Genomic DNA, 24,971 nt, shown 5'->3' with positions numbered 1-24,971 from the left:
GACTCCAGTATGGACAGCATCCATGGAAGCCACATGAATTATGATGTTTTAGGCTATTCACGTGGGCTTGCATATAATCTCTAGAAGTCTTTTAAAGCCTCTGTCTTCCCCTTGCTGTAAAGAAAAGTGACAACACACTTGACGGGCTGGGCTTGTAAACAGGCAGATTGAATTAGAGGAACAGAATGGACTTTGTTATTCCTCCCACTTGCCTCAGGATTCTAAAGATACCTGAGCACAAGTCACCGTGTCTCTCCCAATCGTATGATAAGAAAAAAAAATTAAAAAACACAATCAACACTTCTTGGTTTTTTTTCCATAAAGTCCATCATGTTCTCAAAGCCTGTACAACAGCAGGCTCTAGAGCTTACCCCGAGAGGGAACCTGCTGTGCCAGGCGCTGCATTAACCCTGGCTAGGGCAGAGCTTGCACTGGTGACAGGGAAGGTGTGAACAGAGCCATACTGGAGCTCTGCTGGCAAAGATGCCAGGTCCCACCCTGCACACAGCCTGCCCTGCTGCTGCACCCTCAACTCATAACGCTGCTCAATCACTTAGATGATAAACACTTCCAGGATACTGACTTGTGCTGCCATGGCATAGCAGATACACTTTAAAAGATCACCATGATCTGCACCAATAGTGGTTTGTATCAGTGGTTTGGATCACCCTATGGATCAGGCTTTGGACACAGGACTGTCCCTTCACTTGCGTGAACATCAAATCCAATATTTACACGATTGCAGCCCTGTAATGGTCTTATAGTCTGGCTTTCAAGACCATGTGTGGAACAGTGGAAAGGAAACTTTTGCAATAAAGTTCACTTACTAAATCATCTTTTCCGAGCAGACACGCTTCTGTTTTCCATTATTTATGGAAATAAACTAGAGAAGTTTGACTTAGCAGAACAGAACTTAAAGCCATGCTCAGAAACCCTGCAGAACTTAGCACTACACATTGCCAAATTGATTATAAATAAATAAATCAGTTTTTCTCGTTAGTCAACTATAAAAGCCGAGTATAGTAATAAATTTTCAATATTTCCACTATATTATTTACTCTAATAAATCTGTCATACATCTAACAGCAATAGATGTAAGCAGAGCCAAGGAAAAACTGAAACATTTTACATAGTTCAGTAAATGTAAGATGCTGCATCAAAGCATTAAAATAGCCTTTCCAGGTGAAATCTACACACTTGCTGTTTCCTTTTTCTTTGATGGAAAGATACATATAAACCTGTGATGCCAAACCACCCACAAGAAGTTTACTTTCTTCCCCAAACCTCTCTCCACGTGCCATTTTCTGTAACTCCTGTGAAGTTGCTGCTTCCTTTGTCCACCACCACCTTTTCACATCAGCACATCCATTGTCCAGAACCTTGATTTCACAGCTCAGCCAGTTGTAATCCAGGAGTGGCAGCAAACCAGGTCCCAAAGAAAAGTTTAACTGAGTTTCATTCTCACAGAAGTAAATTTCAAGCAACTAGAGCACAGATGAAATCCAGTTTATCCAGAGTAATTAATTCTTTACACTTGTTTAAACATGGTCACTCACCGAGGAGAGACTGGCAGCCTTTTCCATGGGCTGTAGACTCCACTGCACTGCTAAGAACTGTGCTAAGAAAAGTCCACATCACACGTCAGTGGAGATGGCCTGCACTCTTCAGCTCTGGGATGGGAAGATCAAACTGCTAGATAAGTTCTCCTCCTTGCTGGGTACACTGATTTTTATCAACGGGAAAAGCCAATTAAAGTTGATAAAGACACATTCTCTGCTGATTTTTCCTTACTGCCCACTGCTCAGTGATAGTATAATGGATAATGTTCTGCCTGTGGGTGTATTTTCTAAGATCTGTCAGTTCTGACAGCATTTTGGCACCTGGATAACTCAAGATTTGTAGCAAGGGTCCAGGAATGCACCATTTCTCAATGGCTGATGGGTACATTTTTCAGCAGGGTTTCCCTAATTAAAGGGCTAGAAAGAGATGGGATCAGATTGATAGGCTTTGCAGTCAGATGTTCTATGCTTAGTCTGATGAATTAAAAATCACCCTTTAGAACTTCTGGAATACATGAGAAGAGGATGCAATAGAAACTACAGTAATATGTCCAAAATATTAAAATAGTTACTTATTTGCCAATTCCACCTCTGTCTCCATGGCAAGACCTTTAAATACATACTCCTGGAAAAGCAATGCTCATTGAAAAAGAAAAAAAAAAACAGTAATGTATATCAAAAGGAAAACTGATGTTATGAAATGAGACACTGCTGCTCTAGAGGTACTTCCAACATGGAAGTGTTTAGCCCCAGACAGGACACAAAAGGTGCAGCCCTTCTCCTTGGAGCATCACTTCTGGCTGGGAACACTGCAGGAGTACCAAGTGCCTCACACAGCTTGATGAGCAACCTCCCCTGCCAGACCAGTGGCAAGATTTGCCTGGTCCTCTGCTGACATGGTCTAGTTATCATATTTAATGTTTTGTCTTCAATACCTGTAAAACTATGTTAAGACAATGTATTTCTGTGCTGGCTTTGTCATCTCTGTCAGAGTCTCTTCCATATAAATAGTGAAATACAGCTCCACAGAGGCCAGTGGTGAGATCTTTCAGAAAACCACAGCTTGTTCTGGTCTTAACAGGATTTGCAAGTACTGAGCTCCTCTTAGGGGGATGAGGGAAGAACAACAACCCCAAAAAATCAGGATGTGAGAGGTCTGTATCACAAAGCAAAAGTTCATGAGTTCCTTGCTGCCCAACTGTTGATGAGACAGCTATGGAGAAGAAAGTCACAAAAAAAACATCTGGGATGGGGAAAATATTTGATGGTAATTTAAAACATGAAACAGAAGAAATACAATGCAGAACAACCAGGATATGAAAAGCATTTCCAGGCACTGAGAGGTTAAAACAATTACTTGAACAGCTGGGAAAATTAAAATGGTAAAATAATAGCTACCCTTCAAAATTCTACAGATGCAAAGAGACTCTTCAATGAATAACTGATAAAGGGGAAAAAACATTTTAGAAGAGAAATTGTTTCACGCATGAAGGTCATGCAAGTAACAGCTCTTCTTAAGAACCTGGATTTTCAGATTTGGCAAGAGATGAAGTGGTAGGGTTAACCCAGCAGCCTTTTACCTCCAGGGACCCTGGGTCAAATCCTGAACGCTCCAAGTTACACATGAAAGCGACTTTGGGCATATCCTTTCTACTGCTTTTTTGGAAACTGTTCCCCACCACAGACAAAGCAAGGTCACACAGGATCATGTCAGAATTACTGTAGCAGTTTGTTTGCTTGCTTGTGGAATTCTCCCAGCACTGGCACAGCTTCAATGGCTGCAGCAACTTAGAGCAGACTGTTAAGGCAATTTTACTTATCCTATTACCCAGAGCTCCCCCGTACACACACCCTTGCCCTGGCAACAGTGTGGTGGTATGTAATTTCTGTGAAGAAAATGACAGTCTGTAATAAGCAACTAGACTATTTAGATAAGGTCTAAGAGGAAAAATAATGCCAGTCAGGGCTTCAGTGTGTGAGCCATGGTATACACAATACTGCTCACCAGAAGAGAGTACATGGACAGACATGCCTAGGGGACTCAGAACTCCTGAAGAGACAGCTTCAAGGCTGGAAGTAGCCAAAAGAACACAGCAGGGGAAAGTCTATCTGTCACCTGACTCCAAATACCCTTCCTGTAGGCAATTAATCCTCTTTCTTTACTATTTTAAAACAAGGAACCAAAAATCTTTAGAAATTAGAAAAAAAAAAATTGACATTTGAGTATGTAGCACTGCTGAGAGCAGACCAGCTGCACAGTGCCAGCTCTTGTTTCTGTTCCTCACCTGCTTCAAATGCACAACCTCTTCCACATAAATACTGAGACAACTTTTACAAAGATAGCAACTTAGCACACCTCATCAGAGTCCAAACCCATGGATTTCCTGGCAAAAAGAGGCAAAATCAGAACAGGAGGCCAAATCCATCCACCCCAGCAGTCAATTCTTCTATCATTCACACATATCACTTCAGCAGTCTCCAACTGGCAAGTTTTAACTTCTGTTTTAAGACAAAGACATAGAACAAACACCCAGGTTCTCCTATAAGAGGACTATTTCCCCAGTCAAAAGAATTTGTTAATTCAGCACTATTTGTGCATTTCTGAAGAATTAAGTAGCCTCACACCTGTACGTTTCTTCTGTCTCCAGAGCAGAGCCTACTTCAACCTACTCTGAGCAACATTGTTGGTACTTCAGTCATCTGGTGGTGTTGAGTCTTGGTGCTGTCAGGTAACTCCTCTGAAGGATTGGGCTGCTCACTAGTCACTGATACGAAGAAAAGTGAAGAGGAGGAGCCTGCAGTATCCTGCACACTTGCTGCAATGAACTTGAACATCCCTAGCTAAAAAAGACAAGGTGTGACCACTTTAAGGATCAGAAACATCAAAACATCATGCAGAAAGGAGTAGTTCTTGACCATGACATAGAAAGTAATATGGCTCACAGAAGGTTTCCGGTCTTGATATTCTCATGGTCCTGGGGGACCTTGTGATGCATTTTCATAAGAGTCAGGGACTGGTAGTCTGCCAAACGACATATATTTTTGTCTAAACTAAAATTATGCCTGCATCTTTTAATTCAATGTGGTCTCCTTCACTTCCAATCCTAATCTGCTGGCAAGAGCTATTGGACCATTAAGCACCTGCCTTGTTTCTGCCCTTTAGGTTGACAACACCACAGTGGTGCCTGAACAGATGCCAGCAACTAGACTTGCACAGCAAAACCATTTAGGAAATTCACTAGCTGGGTGTGTAACCTGCCTTAGCAGAACTGCTACTCAGACTGGGAAACCTGCAAATCTATCTCTGGTAGCTTGTCACAGCACTGGTTGTGATAAGAACATGAAATTGAGATACCCCAGCTTGTCCCCTCACTGTACCAGCATGATGAACACTCATCAGTCTTTGAGTTGCCCAAGGCAAACAGCATCCTGCAAGGTTGATGTAGTAGTTATGTAATGCACTTTGAGATCCCTCCCTCAGGGTTAAAAAAAGTGCACAAATCTGACAGGATGAGAAAGAAGCTGAAGGAGAAAAATAAGGTGTGAGGCTTACACAAACACCCACACTTTTCCACCTTCCTTCCATCGAGTCTTTGTGTCTTACCCATGCTTTCTGGAGTGCCAAGCAGCTTTCACGTTTGGTGAGGAGCACTGGGGGATGCAGAGGATTACTCTACATCCTTATGAGCTTCTAGTTCTCAGAATCCGAAGTTTTTCACTTCTCTGATCAGCCATGTTCAGATGCATATTTAAAAACAAGACAGACACTGAACTCTGTCTTAGCCCCTGAGGGAACTGCAACCTCCTCTTTCCAAAGCGCCAGTTCAGTGCTGCAGGGAACAGGCAGCATGGTGTCAGCTCCAATACAGATCTTGAAATTAAAGGAATGCAAATGAAGGGGACAGAAAGGAGAAGGAAGGGAGAGGGTGCAGAGACACTGGAAGGAAACAGGTGAAAAAATGAAGACAGAAGGGAAAGAAGAATCTGAGCCCACACTCAAGAAAGAGGTGAGTAAATAGAGAAAAGAAGGGGGAGGTAGCAAAACCAGGCAATAGCATCTGTCTAGCTGGCTTGTACATACTACAAGGAAAAATCCTATAGGTGGCCAGAAGTGCTCATGCCAGGTAGTCAGGAAGAGATCACTTGCTTATAGTGATAACACTAAACCACATGTAGTTTAGAATATATGTCAAATACCCAAAGCTTGAGTTTCAATCTCAGAAGAGCTCAAGAACATTTTACCCTTGCCTACAGCTCAAGCATTTCCTACACACTATCCTGACCTAACAGAAACCCACCCAGTGCTAGCACAGCTTTCCTAATGATCTTGAATTCAGAATGCCACAAAGCAAAATAAAACTCAAGCACCACAAAGAAATTAATTTGTCAGTGCTATATAATTTGATTCTGTTGCCAGTAGGTCCAAATGGGGATTTCTCAATGCTGTAGGCTTCTAGATCCTACCCAATATGGCTGGCAAATTTCTGGTGTTTTTAAAGCTTAAGACAAGGGTTCTAGGTAGTTAAATTGAAGGTAAAAATTTTTAAAACTGTAAGATGCTGCTGGTCTGTGATAAAAAAAGAAAAAAGTAAAAAAAAAAAAAAAAAAAAAAAAGTGGGGGGAAAAAAAAGAAGAAAAAACAACCAAAACACAAAACCAGAAGAGAGGCAGACATAATCAAGTGCATGCCTAGAAGAAAATTTGCAAGAAATGCCAAGTCAGACACCTGGACAGGTTGACAGGTTCTTATAGCTCTATAACATGCAATTCCAGAAGCTCATCAAAACTTCAGAGGTGTTTGAGAAATCAGAGCCAAGATCAAGAAATACTTACAATTGTTGATTCGGAGACAATTATCAGGAAGAAGGCAGGACAGCTTCACTGCAGTGAAACATGCATTATGGTGTGAACTTACCACACTGCTGTCAGGATGCACCAGGTACCATGGTTAAGTGCAAATCGAAACCAGCGAAGCCAAGGAAAGAACCAACAGAGAGAGAGCAAGGCAAGAACAGAGATGGAGGAAAATCCAAGGATCATGACAGAGAGCAGGCAGGACCCAGATGCACAATTACAGCCTACGGGCTTCTGGAGCAATTAAGATCCACTGAAGAAATTCCCTTACATACTTGACTGGTGGGTCCAACCATCAGTCAGATCCAAACCTTCTGTGGAGATTAATTGCAAACAGCTACTGAACCCTATAACCTTTTATCCAGATGACAGTGCACTAGACTGCTGTGCTTTGGAAGATTCTTCTCAAGGGAAGATGCCTACTTCAACCTTCAAGCACCACAACACTCCTACTGTTTTATGTTGTCCCTTAAGAACAGCTTTTCACAGCAGCACTGAAAGCTTTTTGCACTGAACAGCTGGAACCAAAGTCAAAGCACAACCTGGCAGTTTTCTTGGCTGAACAGTGATGTATTTAATCTGAGAGTCAAAGGCAAAAAGCCCATGTTGACAAAGGTTTGAGACAGTGGTTCAAGATATTAACAGAGTTAGAAGTGCAATTTGCAAGATTTACAAAAAGATAATTTTGAACCTTATCCTTCTGCTACAGCTGGCATCCAGGGATTATCTCCTTTAAATATTTTTTTCCAAGGCACCTATCAAAGCCACTACCTTCCCAGCAGGAGCAAAGAGGAGTTGCTGTCAGGTCTCCCCTGATGCTCAGATTAGCTAGGTCTCTTCTCCACGTGGGAACTCTCAGATCCCACAACTTAGTGAAGCAAGTATTTGGATCTGAGACTCAAATTTCCATAAGGGGATTTCTGTTATTATAGCAGATCTGGTTCCAAACACAACCACTGTGAACGAAATAACAGGATATGAATCCTCTTCTATATATTCCTGCTGTGTGATCTCACTCTTCATTTCTTCACATCCCCTTTTCTCTATAGCATTGCAACACTTCATTGATTCAACAGAATCGACAAGAGAGCATGAAGGCAGAGGCAGACTCTCAGATTGGAACAGCTGGTTTTCTTGATGGCATCACATCCCAAAGAGAGGTAAGGAACCACAAGAAAAGAGACTGCTTATTCTCAACAGCAAACAACTCCACACCGGAGAAGAAAGCACAACCCTGCTGACTATGAGAAAAAGGCAGCAGTGGGATTTTGAATATATTTCACACTCCTTGACGGATCATGCCTGAAGATTTTGTGGGGAAGCAGAGCGCAGAGGAAACCACACTTCAAAGCCCATCACTATACACACAGGGCCTGTGAAAACTTTATAAATACAATCCTCTCCTATACTGTCGAAAGCCCCCATGCAGACCTGCTGACACGAGCAATTCCACAATGGCCACACTTCACTACTCACCCCCAATAAGCTTTGGAGTAAAGTCCTGTCGGTCATGCAGAAATGGGCTTAATGATAGATGGACAAGGGTGACCAGAGGAGACTGAAAAAGACGGTGAGAAGTCACTGACCTTGTGATCAAGCTCTGAACGAGGACTGCTAGATTTCGTAGCCACCCACATCCCACCAGACAACCACATTGAACACCCACCCATGAGCTGACAAATCTTAGGTTGCTCCACTCAAACACAGTTGTCTGTGGCACTCATCTTGGACATAGGAGCACATCATTGCAAAGTTTCCCCTTTCCTCATCCATGTGTAGCAGCAAAACCAAGCTGCTAGAGAACTGCTATCTGCCTGCCTGCTGAGGAGCAGGAGAAGGTGCTGAGGCCAGCCTGGATCAGCAGTTGCCTTGGCTCCCATTGCTTAATTTTCCCTAGTGTGAAACATTTCACTGAACGATACAAAAAGGAGTGCAGGAAGCAAGACCACAAGCTACCTAAAAACCAAGAGCTCTTTTCTTCTTCCAGGTTGCGCACACCTAATACCATACCTTTTATCTGATCCTAAAATAAGAGAGCATGCATTAAAGTATCAGGCTATTAACTTCTGAAAGCTGGGTCCCTTCCATAGCCCTCTCTTGCAACAAGGAGTTTGCTTCCATTTCTCAAAAGCAAAGAAGGAAATCGATAGCTGGACAGAGAAGGCATATTTCAAAGGACAGTCCCTAAAAACAAGGCTGCTCTCTTTTCTCGGTTGCTGCAATGCCACTTGAGCCTCTTCAATGACACTGATCATAGTGGTAAGCACAGGTCAGTCCCTCAAAATCTTAGAGAAGACAGAGTCCTCGAGTGGAAATCAGCAGTTTCATGCACAGCAGAACTAAAGTCACTTGAATTCCTCCAGATTCATGTCTCAAAGTTAAGTTCCTCTGTGACCACACTGAAGTCTAATAAAGGGTGAGTCAATACCATTCCCCCCTGCACAAGCACCACTGGGGGCCCTTACCTCCACCTAACTGCCTGCTTTCACAATATATAAAGGAACTTATTACTTCAGAGCTTTTGTGCCTTCTGCGGAACATCCCTGCAACTGGCCAGCACGTTCAGAGCAAGCAGAGAGCGGGAGAGAAACCAGGCTTACAGACACACAGTATGGTTACATGAGTCCCATTTCCTTAATCAGGGTAAAACTCCAGACATGATTAGGGGGGAGCCATACACTGGGGAAGTGTTGGCACATTAAACCCAGAGCAGCATTACCCGTGACACCTGAGCAGGCTCTGCCTTGCTCTCCAGGGGCTGCTCTGTATATGGCAAAGCTCCTGACCTTCCAACATCTGTTCAGCTTTTATACAAAAGCAAGTCAGGGCCCTGTAAGGCAGTACAACATCTTTGTTGACATTTCAGTCCCCGAGAGAGAAGCTTTCCTTTGGCTTTGTGTCAGTCACCTTTGGCTGTGTCAGAAAATAGTGCACAGCCTGTTCTCTCAAGCAAAGCCGTTTGCATGAGCAAAGGTTCCCAGCAAACAGACAGGAGGCAGCAGCTGGAGAAAGGAGACCTGGGATCACTGCACACAATCTCACCTTTTATTATTTATCCACATTTACTGAACACAGCCTGGCTCTAATCCATCAGTGCAAGAAACCTGCTAATACATCTACATGACTGGAGAGTCTGTCCTGCATTTTATGGGGCTCTATTGTGGCAAATGTCAAGCAGCAGCAAAACAAGAAAGCACCAGCTACTGTCTCACACAGCCCGGGATCTCTCTTGCTTATCTCCCAACCAGCAAACACTTGATACTGCATTAAACAAGGAACTTGAGAGCATTCTGTTGTTTCAAGCTCATGCCACAGTTTTGCGTGCACATAAACCCCCTATCAGCACAAGCTAGAACAAAGTATGACTTTCACATTAATAGCTTCCAAAATGCTTTTTCTTCTTGAACAAAGTAGCAACCCATGTGCCTCGGATGTTTGGTACAGGCTGGAAAGAGGCAATCCATTAGAATATTATGCCTTGTCTTTCCTGAGCAATGAACCTGCTTCTGTTCTAGAGATGTCAATCTGGAGTCTGTACAGATGCTTCAAGGCTGTCTATTACAGAAAGTAAGGTGGTCACTGGTGCAGTACAAACTCTCCATGTTTGTGCATTCCAGTGCATTCCAGCCCCATCACAGTGCCCTCATCGTGTCACCTCAAGGTACACACAGCTGGGAAGAACCTTGCCTGGATCAGAGTATTCAATACATTTTTCAATAGCTATTTACTCAGCAAGACTTGAGATGATTTCCCAAGTCTCAGGACACTCCTGAACACATTTAGGTTTGGTACCAAAATACAACTTTGGTGGAAGCTAAATAGTACTGCCAACATCCTAGGGCCCAGAAATATTAGAGCTTGTTATATGATGATAATCCTAAGTAGGCCACCTTCAGCACTACTGAAGACAAAAACTCTCAACTGTTCCTGCTGATAAGGCCTGAGGGAACCTCTTGTGTCCAAGCTCAGCAATTGGTTACCCCTGAATCTATGACAAGACAACAGTCCTGCCAGAGCCCAGAGGATCATTAGAAGTATCCCTATAATTTACTGACACTGTTTAGCTGCTGCCTATCCTTCAAGAGAAGTGTATGCTCTCTCCCTTCTTTCCCCCATGAAATGGAATCAGCAGAAGTGCAAAGTGCTCAAGCATGGAACTAAGATGGCACTGAAACAGGAACAAACAGTAATCCAGTCTTCTTTCCAGTTCTTGTGGAGAGATCAAGAAGTCTCCACATCATATCTATAACCAGAAATTCTCTGATTCTGTCAAAGAATTTCTTTCATAAAATTATCAAGTGTATAACTGAAACAGAGTATATTACTTGCCTCACTGTCTCACCCAAAAGATAAAAACCACAATTCTTTGATACTCAAGCTTTCAGATGTTCTTATGCCAATACATTCCTCTACATCACACAGAAGTTTGTCACAAGCATGCATTTACTTACACTTTTCTTCTGAGCCTCTCTCTGATCCTGAAGAATGCGGATAACCACTTTGCCAACTAGTTTTAAACCCTGATCCAAAGGCTTGCAGTCCTATCAGCAAAGAGGCTGTTATAGGAGAGTGTCTCTTAAACAGCAACAGTGCAGGGACCCATCATGTAGCTGGGTTCTGTGTGACTGATCCCCTAACAGGCAGCACCAACAAATCACTTCAGCCATTTCCACGATAGCCAAGCAATTGCCACATGGAAAAATCTTCATAACAGAAAGAAGGTGCTGTTAATATAGCATCCAAAAAAGAGAGGTGTGTCCTACATAGAAACTTAATTGCTTACATAGCTGAACTGAGGCACCAAACAGTAATAAGGAAGAGGATAAGCTCAGAACAACCACAAGTCATCAGTAGGAAAAATCATTCAGAAAATGAGACAAACACAGAAGTTTTACAGCAGTCTGGTCTAAATGAAAAGAAGAAAAATATTACAGCTGTTAGAAACTCAAAAAGTTTTAAGCTTGCTTTTTGCTCATTTGTCTGACTTCCTGATGATATATATTGTGAATGAAACTTCAGGCAAGCAGAACAGAGATTTGAAGGTTGAGGAGCCTGTACAGGTAAAAATAATTGTAGTGGGAAGGTATCATCTGAGACCTGGCAAAACAACACTGCCAGTTGCCAAAGGCTTCCATGACCTGGATAAGTAGGTGCTACCTTCAGTTTCAAAACAGTGTCCATAGCATATAAATCACCAGAACACATGAAATTACCCTCACTGGCAAACTCAGAGAGGAATCCAGGTAACAAGTAAATGAATAAAAATATTCTCTATTTCCATATGAAACACATTGAGGTCAGCATTGAAGTACAAACTCCACAGAGAGGAAACTGGAATGATGGCTGTGCATACTTCAACCTGTTAAGGAGTTTTTTTTAAAAAGCAACAAAATCTCATGATCTTCTTTCACCAATGTTAAATTCATTCTGAAGTGAACTAGGTACCTGCAATGACACAAAAATGCTGCAGATGTAGCAGTGATTGTTTAGATCTCCCAGTCACCCAGTAAAAGAACAGTGTAATAATGCTACAGTAATAAGACCAAACCAGGTAACCCTTATCTTTCCATTACACAGCTCAGAAGTAGCCCAACACATGAGCTGCTCAGAAAAATAAACCCAGTCCTTCTGGGCAGCAAACTGGGACTGATAAACTGAGTGGGAGAGAATGCAGAGGCAGAGGGGTAGAGGTAATCAGACACGACAGAAAGATAAGCAGGCAGAGGGTAAGCAGAGAGCTTGAAGGAGAGAGGTAGAAGAGCTGAGATTTCACAGCATACAAATATTTGAAAAGTTTAATCAACAGCTTTCCAATATCATTACTTTTAAAATCATTCCCCCTAATATATGCAAGGAACCAGCTGCTTGCAAAACAACCTTTAAACTCTACCTACCATACCTTATTAGGCTAATTCAGAGCTGGAGGTTGGCTGATCCCAAAATCCATTTACACAGGACAAAAAGGCATTCACCAGGGACAAAGAGTGAAAACGTTGTCAAAATAATTTTGCCTGCACTTCTGCACATTCAGGCTTAACAAAGTAGAGCAACACACTTCTTCAGCTTCAGAAACAAGGTAAATGAGACACTGCAGCAGCATCTTAAGGTTTCCCCACCTGCCTCCCTCACATTACAAAGGTAAGGAACTCTAATTATAACAAGTGTTGGCTTCCTGGAAAGCTGTGTATGCCGAGGTCTTTAAGAGCATTTCATTAACTCTTACAAGGCCTCTAACCAAAATGATGTTATAAACAGAAGAAAGCTTCTTGCCAACTGATAAAATACACACACTGGCAAGCAGCATCAGGGCAACTTTTCCAACCTTCTCCTCCAACGTGCCATAGCTCTGATGAGAAAAGGACTGGCTTCCTATTAGTAGGAGAGTCTGTACATAACATATCAACTTCTCTCTTTGGCACTGAAAAAACCAAAAAAGCTAATGAGAAAAATCTTGCTTATGTGGTAGCAACTCTTCCACTGGACTGGATCCAGTGCCACCAGAATAACCCCTGTACACGCTGTCTACACAGACACATTCAGCTGATTGGTGAAGGCTTTAAATCCTATTAGTCCTCAAGGTATTCAGCCCCAAGACCTGCTAAGAAAAAGAGATGATGGATAGTGTGTGGAAACAGCAAATATCAGGAAACCATCCTGTGCAGACTATAACCAGCAAGGAGCATAACAAATCTTTGGTTTCCCCAGTTTGTCATGAAAACTTTGGCATAGCTGATACAATTTTCCAAGTTATAGCCAAGTTGTTGGAGAATGGATCTAACATTAGCACAGAAGTTATGGAAGTCAGGGCTATTTTGGAACTTCTTGGGGAGTCTGAAGGCATTTGATCACTGACCTTGTGCTTCTAACCAGCAGTTGCTATCGACAGCAATTTTTGTGGATCTGTTTCAATGTAACTTCAGCAAGAAAACACAGTTTAAAAATTGGAAATCAACTTCTTTCTGTCCAAGACTGCTCGGTCATCAATCTCCTGGAATTAATCCGAGTAAGAATTTCTACTTCCAACTTGCCAACACAATGCTACAAATCTTTTGTGAAAAAATCTGGCATTAAAACAGCATGATGTATCACAGTGCTTTCTCACCCCCAAGCAACTATTTCCCATACTAGATAAGCACAACTGACTACAGGCTACAGTTCTCAGGAAAACACTGCCAAACATGCCAGAGAGCACAGAATTAGGGAAATGTTCTAAATACAGGAGATCCGTGTAGGTCCCATAAATTTAAGATGGAAAGGAAATCATTTTCAAAAAGTAAGAAAACAATACAGAGAAACACAATCCTTCTCTGACAGTGCCCTATTTTGCTTGGAATGTTGATACCCGACTTCAATGAGTCTTTTCAGTTTTACCCACTCAAAGATCATATCACAGTGTCAAGTCAGCTGTGACTTCTCACTCCTGACTGGTTGTCTCTTATAATTTTTTTAATATTGTAACATTTTTAGAAAGAATATTCAGAAACTGCTTTTAAATAGGTTCAGACAAACTTAAGTTTTCAAACAAAAAGATCTGTAGTACAGACCACATACATTTTAGATGTTATAAAATACCAAATAGCTCCACTTCATAAACTGTAAAGGTATATTGACTTCTTTCCCTCTTCTATCCAAGTTGCCTCCAAAACCATGTGTGAAACATGCATATTTAGATTAACTTTACCTGTAAGTGTATTTGAGATTAGAACCATCAAGTGAGAAATCAAACCCAAAAGCAACTCTTTCTCACTGTAACTGCATAAAAACCCCAAAAAAGAAAACCATGGACTGTGCATTAGCCTGCTAAGCAATAGATTGTTTTTTGAGAAGACAAATGGGGTCAGAAATCCTCCTTACAGACCAGGCAACAGATAGAAGAACTTCAGAGGAAAAGATGATGCTGGGTATGGGCTCAGTATCTCTAGAAGAGCCCAAGAGCAGAACAAAGTGAGAAAAAAAGTTTTAAGCTTACTTATGTCTTATTTCTTAAGAAAACACAGACTCCAGGTGGTGCCATGCTTGGGCTTTATGTGGACTGCAAAGAGCAGAGAGGTAATTGCTCACATGGGTTAATAAGTGCTGGTGGGAATATCAGGGCTTTGTGAAGTGCTGAGACACAGAGCAAATAAAGAACTTATGTCTCCAGTTCTGTAAATACTGGGCAGAGGCAGCAGCTATTTCCATTTTAAGCAGGCCAACATTTTACTCTGGAACATGCCTCATATATTAAGATGGCAGTTTATGTCCCTTCAGGCAGCTCTATATTTTTAGTTGATCCACTGATGAACTCTTGAAGATACGAAGTGTGTATGGACCCAAGACTCACCAGAACCAAGAACTGCTGCCTTAAAAATCATAGCAGTAACTGTTTCCATCCTTTATAATTAGAAGTAAAATATGAATCCTTTTCACCTTTGCAAATAACAGGTCAGGGGATGCTTGGGAACAGTTAATCCACTGCTGCTCTTCTCTGTGTTTACGACTAAACAAACAGCAGCTGCCTGCAGCTTGTGGCCTCTCCACTGTCTCCCTTGTGGGGGCCATTTATTGAGTCATAAACTCCTCCGATAGTGTTATCACCACAGCATTTGCACAAATAAAGGTTGGAGGAGAGAAAGACTTAAAGATAATTGACTTTCCAAGCAGGCAAGAAAAATGCTTTACGGTTACATTTGCTTTGAACAAGACTGACCAACAAAAGACAAGGCAGGCACAAACCCAGCTGAGGGTGGGTGCACACATCATCCTACAGATATGAAGCACAGATTTATCTGAAACTACAAAGCTGAATTTCAGAAAGCTCAAACAACCCTGAAGCCTTCCAAGTTAGATATACTGCATTTCAAGCAGCATACTGTGTGATATATTTATATCTCCTTGATGAGACTTCAACAGCTAAGATCTACCCCAGAAGAATCCCAGGGAAGAGAAATCCTCTATAACTGGCCAAAACTTTCTTCCACCAGCCACACGCACTGACTGCTACTCTCTTCCCCAATAAGCACACAAACAATCTATAAAGCATTCTGCAATCCATCAGAATGGAAACAACCCTTTAAAAAGAGCCTAATGATCCAGAATGATCAGAGATACCTGCAGTGCAGCCTGTGGCATCTGAGGCATCCTGAAGCTGTTTCTCTTAAGCAGAGATTCAGGTTGCAGAAACAACAGCTCTCAGCAGGCTCACGCTTCAGCAGGATCCAAAATGCTTGTGTGAAACTGCTCTGTCAGGATGGGACACTGCATGACTACCTGTGGCATCTTCTTGCTAGTCTGGGTCACTGTCCCTGTGTTAGAGACAAGTTCCCAGCAGAGCTGCAATGCTCTGCTGTTTGTGCCAAATGGGAACTGGGCTGTCACAGGGATCACTTGGAAAAGTAGGCGCCGTAAATTGACCACATTCTTTTTTATTACAGTCAAGGGCAGAGGAGAATGCAGTCAACTCAAGGTTATGTTAAAAAGTCTACCTCTGCTGGAATCCAGACAGCCAGTGTTGTGCAAGGGCTTGTTTGCACAGCAGAGTGACTCACAGTAAATGAGCGTGAATTTTCCCTGCACTTCCATTACAAACCCAGAATGTTCATATAGAGAGAAGTTACTGTACCATAAACTCACTCACCAGTTTATTGCATTGTAATTTCCTTATGTAGACAAGCCCTAAAGCCTTGGCAGAAGTAGGTTTACCTTTGTCTGTTATGAATAGCAGATTCATGAGAAGCTGGATGCAGAACAGGGAGAAAGAGCACAGGATTGTGAATGGCTCCTAGCTCAATGTATACAGCTCCTACTGACAAGGTAATACATGTGTCTGAGTATGCAGCTCTTGTAGGCTGGTTTGGCCAGGAGCTAGAGTGCAAAACTTTCACCTCACTCATTTTGTGAAAGACAGGCACCTAGAGACAGTAAGAAAACACCTGGAGAGAAAGGGATACATGCCCTTTAAAAGGCGCTGTTCTGCACACCACTGCAAGAAGCAGGTTCTGTTCGAAATCTCAAATCACCAGAGGCCACATATTTCAAGTAGTCGGAGACTCCCCAGAATTGATGATAAATTAACCAACTAAAATTCAGATTTGCGTATTAGTGCAAACATGACCTAAGACAGACAGAATAGGTCACAAATATTCTGATAAGTTTGCACATGAGTGGGTATTTGCATGGGGGGGAAGGAATTCACTAATAGAACTCAGACTTTAAAAAAACCCAATTCATTTGTTTTTCCCCCTCCATCTGGACTGAGAGTAAGAAACTACACAGATTCCCACTGCCCACTCTCCTTTTCCTTCCACACCCTCTTCTCACTGGCACGAGATAAAACCTTGGGGAAACAGCAGCAGCAATTTTCAATTCTCATTACCTAACGGCAGCAGTAGCTCTTGGTGAAACTTGAGGTCAATAAACTACAGGCAATTTTTAATGAGCCAATGGGAAATGCCCCTCCCACAGCTGTCCCATTATCCCAGCGTTTATTAGATTTAAAGCCAGCAATTTTTATGCTGTAGCTGAAGTTCTGCAGAGCCATGAAAACAGACCACCAGAAAAGATAAAACACTCCCAAATTAAACAGAAGACATTAGAGTAACATCCTCTCAAGTCAGAGAGCTTCCACATAAGCAAAGCACAGGACACAATAACCAACTCTGAGCGGGCTGACACCGCTGCAGCCAACCCCTGGCAACACAACTAGAACTGAATGTTCAGGATGGTGTAAAGGGCAAAGTTAGTGAGCAGGTTAGGCAGGAAAAGCTGAAAGCACACCAGCTACAAGGGTGGACAATCAGAGCAGGATTCTGCTCCTGTCACTCTATGAATATCCCACTACAAACATTAATTTTTGCTTCCACGGTCTGGATGCACCTCCCAAGCAGCAGAGAGAAATGCACACTTGTGGATGGCCATTCCGCTGACCTGTCCAGATGACTGCTTTGGGGTCAGATATGCCATGCTCCAGGAGTGCCTATTTCTCTCCCTTGACTACAAAAGAAGCCCCTGGTGGCCAGAAAAAAACCACTAACATCAGTTACACCCCTACCATGCACTACACTGAAGTTGCCTCTTACAGTAACAGGGCCTGTACAGGAAATTAGTAGAAAATAAAATTCAAAACTCATTCAATGATTACCTGACATATTTGTCTGTTGGGCAGAGGTAACCAAGGGTTACAGCTCAGAGATGTGCACAGCAACAGACAAGGGAGAAATGGATGTCCAAAAGAGGAGTCTCAAACAAACACAGTAAAGGGGAAGATGTGAAGAATTATTCTTACCCACTGTAAGCTGTAATTTCCAGTCTAGAAATCTAGAGCTTGCTTTTTCTGAGCCTAATGTATACCATGCCCTGGAGACATTTTCACCAGCCATCAAAAGGAACTTGCAGAGAACCAGATGTTTCATTAACAAATATTCACAAAGCCTTATAAAATCTTTAGGAAAAAGGAGAACAACAAATCACCAGTGTGCAAGTGAGTTGAAGTCACATACCCAGTTTTGATTACAACAATATCTTGTATTGGAAAACAAGTTGTGTTTAAAGAAAAAAAGAAAAACCACCCAACAAATCAAGACATTCTGGCCTCTCTTTCCCACATTCCTCCAACCTGAATTTCCTGAATGGGGAATGCGTGAGACAGAAAGCCATTTGGTATATGATACTAATTTAAACCTAAAGAAAAATAACAGCTTAAAAGAGGAAGAGAGGAGGGAGTTTTAGTCCTTCATGAAAAACACAACAGCTTGTGATACTACATATATCTCAGGAGTCAAAGGACTCAGTAAGACCAGTGAAGCAAACTGTAAGGGCTTGAGCTGTCCTGGGACAAAGGAAACTGATGAAGAACTGCCTTACATAAGTTTCACTTGAATTTGTACTTGTAGAACCTTTTAGTGCCTATATCTAGCTGTAGGGTTTAGCTACTTTTTAGTCTTACTCCCTCCTTAAAATACAGCAAGGAGATTTTCTGCCACATTGTCATCATCCACAGCAAATTAATGTCCTGTGCACTGCTCCTTCCAGGACGTTTCTGTAACAGTGGAGGGGGGAAATTTCTGAAGTTCACTGAACAAATTGGGAACCAAGACAACTCCCAGTTTTTGGTTTATAAAGAAAACCTACCAAAGAAGCCCCCCCACACACACAAATCCTCAAAAAGATCCAGGTTAATAGAATCTTTCACTGCCCTCTGCTGTTACCAGTCATTTAGCTTCCAATTTACTCTTTAATAGTATTGGGCTGGGGCTCAGGGCTGGCAGTATCCCAGCCCCTTTCTCAGGCGGGTTGGAGCCACAGCTTGCAAATATGCTGAAGTTTAATGCAATCCATCTTCTGGGGTAATCACATTCCGCCCGCACTGCATGCAATAAAGATGTATTGGTAAATGCATTTGCTAAAGATATACTCCACTGAAAAGGCTACAAGCCTGATTTACAGGAGGCAAGGAGGAAGCATCAGGTAACAGAGGCAATAGATGAGCCAGGGCTCTGCACACATCAACAGAGGGCACGGATTGTGCAGCAGCAGCACAGGCACCGCTTTACTTGAAAGCCGAGAAAGAAAAAGAAACCACACGTTTTGGGGGCTGGGGACTTTAAGGATATCAGAGAAAAGCCCTATCCCTGGCAGCTTTAACCTTGCTGATTTGCAGACATACAAAGACCTTCTTTGTAAACAGGAAGGAAAAAAATTCCACCAGGACCAGCAACAACATTTGGTCTAATATATCCTGACAATTTTCCCATCTCCTTCTGTCAAGCTTCTTCTGGGAGCCGGCTGGCAGCTTGTTTCATGTTATACTTAAATCAGGCATACAGTTTCCCCTCACAATGCTAATGCGACAGAGAAAGACTGCTCCATGAAACCTCCACCTCTCCCTCACCCTTTGCACCAGTAATCCCAGGAGAGGAGTCTCAGTTTTCTATTCCCAGAACGTGCCATCCTTTCCCTCAAACCCACCTTATTATAGTTTCAGCTCCTTTCTGAAAATGCTATACCTCTCTCAAAAAAAATAAAAGCTGGTGGCCCTGGAGGGATGCCTGACACACTGGATTCCCACATGGGGAACAGCATTATTTACACTCCAGATATCCCAAGCAGCAGTTTATGTCTTACCACTCACTTTTCCCAAGACCATATCCTAGCTGCGATGTTCAAATACCTCACTTTCCCTTTCACCTTCACTTGTTTCACCAGCCAGATATGTTTCCAAGGTACTGAGTAGCCACTGTCCTAAGGCATCAAGAGTCTACTAGGGCTCTGCAGCAGTGAATGAAAATCCGTAAGGCTTGTTGTTCCCCTGCACAAACAGCTTTTAGGAGAGTGCAGTTTTCCTTGCCCAGTAAAGATTTCCTTATGCAGTAACAAAAGGAATTAAGATGTCCAACTGCAAGGTCCCATAATGGGAATATGTATAGAGCCCATTCAAAACACTGTCAACATTGATAACATGGGTTTGTCTAGTGTTTGCAGCACAGTATCCAAGAAGACAAAGCTTGGGAAAATTATTGTGGCTGACTTTGAAACCTAGGAGCACTGGTGCTACTGTTTTGGTGACAACTCAGTGTAACAGGACCTGTTGATGAGAGTGAAGCTGGGACATAGCACAGTGACTGGGAAATGTGTAACTAATGTGGAAAAACAGATCCCAAAGAAAAATTCTTTTCTAAGAACACTGCAATTTGACTAACATATACCATAGCTTTCAGAAACATTTCCCAGAAGAAAAAAAAAAAAAAAAAAACAAGCAAAACAAGATAGCAAAGCCAGCAAGTACAACAGGGAAGCTTTTGTTACCTTCTGAGCAGCACTAACACAGCGCTGGTATTCCTTAGCCAGCTCTGAGCATTTGAGCACTTCATGTTTGTTTTCTTGGTAGCACTTCAGAATTTCAGACTGCAGGCTTGCACAGACAGGATCAGTGTTCCTCCTCCTGCAGGGAAAACAAGCACAGAAGGACATACGAAAATAAGACTTCACCCACTTACTACCACTTTACCAGTGACACACACCCTAATCCTATGTAGGAGTCATCTAGTCCTAATAGAGAAGCTGGTGGGAACAGCAATCAGCAAAGTGGGTCAAAAGACCAACAATGTTATAGAATGGTTTGGGCTTCAGCTGGAGAATCCAGACTACTTAGCAGAAAGAAAGAACACTTCTTTCTTTCTAGGTTGGTGCAAAAAGCTGTTTAGTCCTTAAATAAAACATCATCTTTCCTCTGCAGTAGAATAAAAGAAATCAATTCCAAGAGGCTCAGTGACTTCCCCAACTCACAGTGGAAACCTGGCAGAAGTCAGGAATCCTTGCTGGGCCTGTGCTAGATCTGTAAGTCTGATAAGGAACTGAGAGGACTTGTTGAAAAAGCATTCTCTATCTACTGAATTCTCATCAGTGGTTCAAAAAAACCCCAACATAGTTGGAAACACTGCAGTTCTCCAAGAGACTAGAAAAAATGGAATAATAGCAAGACCAGATATCTATTTCTTTGTATTTCTAAAGCAATTAGCACTCATACCCTGTAAGTGGCATTGACAGCTACCCAAGAACAATTAGGGATGATGTTCTTATACTCTAATGTGCATGTGTACATATGGCACATCATCAGCAATAGTACCAATAAAGGGGAAGGTCGCTGTAAAACAATACCAGAAACAATGGCACAAACACAGTGGCATCAGCTGCAGAGACAGGCAGACACAAATTGCAGGAATTTGCAGCACAATTGCCGTGGTATGTTTAACCAGAGGACTAGAGAGCATATGCTTAGGTGTAGCAATCCTCAGATGCCACACTCCTAAATTGTAAATCCATTTAATTCCTTCCAATTTCTGCCTCAGTAAGCTCAGAGAGCTCTGTGCCCAAGTATCAAACGCACCTCTCCCTTCCAAAGCATTTGATGCTACAGGCAGGCATTAATGCCACACTATGATGTATTCATTTCCACAGTAACAACAGGCACTCATTCAGCAAGAGAGCTTCACAGCAAAGCAGAGACAAAACATGACCTGTTCCTGGGCAAGTCTCATGCTCCCAAGTGGAACAGATGTCTACAAAACTTGAACTCTTAAACCAAGATCTTGTAAAAAGCTTCTGGAGAGTTCAGATGAGTTTCCAAATCATACTTGTTTTTGCGAGATGCTGAGGAAGGGAAGTGAAAGGGTCAAAAGAAGGGGAAAGACAGAAAAAAAAAAAAAAGAAAAAGATTTGTCCTTTCCATATCAGCAACCTGGTTTAGCTGAGAGTATTCTATGTGGTATCTTTTCAGTCCTCAGTTTTAACTGTCAACATGCAGGGAGAGACTAAGAATTTTTCAGTAACTGGTAACAGTCAAGCTATAAGGCACTGAGGTTCAGATCAGAAACCAAAGATACTATACAGACTTCTTTTTCCACCTTCATTTTACAGCTTTTGGAAGAAACTTATTCCAGGTATAGTCCCCAGAGGCTAGTGTGCATTTCTAATTTCTATGTTCTATAGCAAATCACCTTTAAAGCCTCTAAAAATCCATATTCTAAAAAAATCTTCAAATTTTGGAATGGAAAAGAACCCAGGGAGAGCTTCAGAAACTCATAATGTTGGCATTTTGCTTTGTCGCTAACTTTAATATCACTCTAATCAAATCAGCAAGACTGTGGAAATGATACCAAACAATACCAGGTCAGGAAATACCACCAAATCCCTCAATTCATTGAAAAAGTTAAGACTTTTAAAATTAGGTTTTTTAAACTCAGCCATGTTAAACTGAAGGGCATTTTGCAATTTTCAGAGACCTGGAAGAGAAAAAAGGTACAGCATGCCCCAAACCAGGCTGCATTCATCTGAACTGAGCAATATGGTACAAATATCTCAGAGATATTTAGAATGTTTGAGGTTGCCACTGTCAGACTGTAGAGCTATAGGAACAAAGGCTCTTTTTTGTGTCTGATCCTGTCCTTCCTATGACATCAGTCATGCAGGAGTAGTGCAAAGTCCATGGTTCTCCTCTTTAGCAGACCTTGTTACTCAGCCCACAGTGCAGAAGGCTATTTTAAAGTTAAATAGTGAGAAGAGAGTGAGTGAGAAGCCCCAGAGTGGGTGTTGCTGCCCCAAGCCTGCCTGGGGGGCAAGGGATCAGTCAGGACAGAGGGGCATGCCTTGCCCAGAGAGTGCCTCCATCAGTGTTCACATACACCCCTTCCCACAACACTAAGAGGATTTATTGAGTACCAGGTGCCCAGAATCATAACAAGAATATTCTCCTTCATTTCTTCAAAATAAAACCTCCAACTCTGGCTACGCATCAATTGCACCAGCTTTTGAAAACAGATTTAGACAAACTAATCAATGTAATGCTGTGTTGATTAAGGTAATTATCAATACAAATTATACAAACCAATATGTTAGTGCATTCACAAGTGGACTGGAAACTCAAAAGAAATCCTACAAAGACAAGAAATTTGGCTTTGGAGCAGGAAGCTAGAGACATTACTGTCATTGTTCTCCCTCTGTGCAGTGCGAGCCATGAAATGAAGGGACAAGAAGCAAATGTGTGGGAGTACACAAGTCACCCACATCCAGCAGTTCTGGTGGCCATCCAGACTGAAAAAGGGCATCTGAACAATAGCTTGAGAAGTTTCCCCCCCTGCACAGAAATCACTACTCCTGTCCTATCAAAGGGACATTACTCTAAACTTCACTTGCAATGTTCCTACACAAGTCAAAACTTTATCCCGATATACCAGTTGCACCTTACCATTGTCTGGCTTTACTCATATATATCTGAAAGGAAAAGGAATTAAACATGAAAAGCCTGATGGAAAGGAGCAGCACCTAACTACAAGCATCTCTACTGAGAGCAATGGCACATTGACTTCTGTGATTCTGACACACTGATTTTGTGACTTCCAAAGGTGAACCTTCATCAACAATCTCCCCTCAACTTCAGCCCAGCTCAAGACTCTTGGCACTAAAAAGCCTTCAGAAAAATAACCTTTTGGACACTCCTCTACACCACTCTTGTAAACACCTCATTCCCTGATGCTTTTTATTATAATTTCTTAAACAATAATGGAGAAGGAACACAGTACAGCAGGGATGAGGTGTGAAGACAAAGAGAGCAGAAAACTAGTATGTTTTGACCTTTCTTCTAAAATGGGTAGCTTTAAGCAAAAATATGCTACCACCAAAAAGGTAGACCATTCGCCTTGGTCTAAAATAAAAAACATTGTGATTGCTACTGCTATTATCAAAACAGATGTAGAAGGCTCATTTATAGAAGCCAGTAAAAAGGCAAGAGAGAAAGGGTAGGCTGGGAGGGGCTAGGACAATATCTGTGGAGAGGCAAGTATGAGAGATGAGCTCTGGTAATACCTTGGGAAGTCAATGCAGGACATACAGAATATGAAAGATTAAACCAACAGCACAGAGTTTCAAGTGCTTAAAAGAAAGCAGAAAAAAAATGACATGTTGAAAAAAGGGATGAATCTAGAAATCAAACTCTTTAGCAGTGCCTCCCCCATCACAGTGGGGAAAGAAACCTTTGCCTCTCTCCTGTTTAATAAGAAGAAAGACTACGTACAGATGAAATTCACAATCTCATCTTACTCTACCCCTCCCATGGAGGAATCTAAATCAGAGCTTTTTCTGGAAAAGAAGGGAGAGGTTTTCTTAAAATGAAACAAAGGGCATCCTTCTCTCTGCTGTCCCTTGAGGTAAGACAGAACGAGTGTGATCTTGCTGCATTTTGATACACCAAGAGTTACCAAATCCCCTCTATCACTGCATATTCCCTTTACTTTATTTAATAAATGAAATCTCATCAACTTATCCTTCTTCTATTATCACTGCTGACATCAATCTGATAATATTGGCTTGGCATGGAATCGTGCTATTATATGTCCTCTTGATATTTAATTTAAGAGAAACGTCTGCAGTGGGGTGAATATGTGAAGCAAGCTTTTTATTACTGGCAGCAGTAAGGACGCTGGGAGTGAATTAGACATTCATCTTAGTCAGGGCCAATCTAGTGGCTCACAAGAGGTTTTCTTCTTAACCCTCTCCTAACTGTTCAACAGCAGCAGGTAACAGCTGCTCCAGTCAATAACTGCATTCATTTGTCTCAGCAAATTCATTACTACATAGATATAAACCCCACAAAGAAGTGTTAAGTGTCTGGGAGGTTAAAGCAAGGTTCTTCAGGATTTTCCATCAGAAGCTCTGCAACAGTAGGAAAAGTCCTGGCCTAAACATCCATCAATTAATCAAGAAGGAACTCAGCTTCCAAAGACAGACACAAACTTACTGCAAGGAGAGATTAAGGCTGCATCTTCAGGATACAGACCCCATGACAAGGTTCAAACACAGCACAATGGCCACCAGGGTAGGTGAAGCTGATAGGTTCCTTTTTGGGAGAACTATTATGGACTCAGTATTGAAAAGCAAGGGAAAGCTGGAAGATGGGTATGTATTTGCTAGTCTTCCCTCACAGATGAAAAATCAGACTAGGCAAGCAGAGACACAGCTCCAGTGCTTTAGGACTTGGCAGCTCTTTAGACTTGTGCAAAATCAGTCACTCCACAGTGAATACCACAC

General features: G+C 42.0%; 1 protein-coding gene across 1 annotated transcript in view; it reads right to left on the bottom strand.

The window, feature by feature from the left end:
- Positions 1-24,971, bottom strand: part of CHCHD6 (coiled-coil-helix-coiled-coil-helix domain containing 6) — a 108,354-nt gene that overhangs the window by 15,702 nt on the left and 67,681 nt on the right. The window contains exon 10 of the mRNA XM_030458656.1: positions 20,196-20,331. Within this exon, the coding sequence (XP_030314516.1) occupies positions 20,196-20,331 (136 nt within the window). The remainder of the gene's footprint in view (positions 1-20,195; positions 20,332-24,971) is intronic.

This window comes from Calypte anna, chromosome 12 (genome assembly GCF_003957555.1).
Source record: "Calypte anna isolate BGI_N300 chromosome 12, bCalAnn1_v1.p, whole genome shotgun sequence".
Classification (NCBI taxonomy): domain Eukaryota; kingdom Metazoa; phylum Chordata; class Aves; order Apodiformes; family Trochilidae; genus Calypte; species Calypte anna.
The sequence above is the reverse complement of the archived record's forward strand: the minus strand, read 5'-3'. Positions and strand labels throughout refer to the sequence as shown.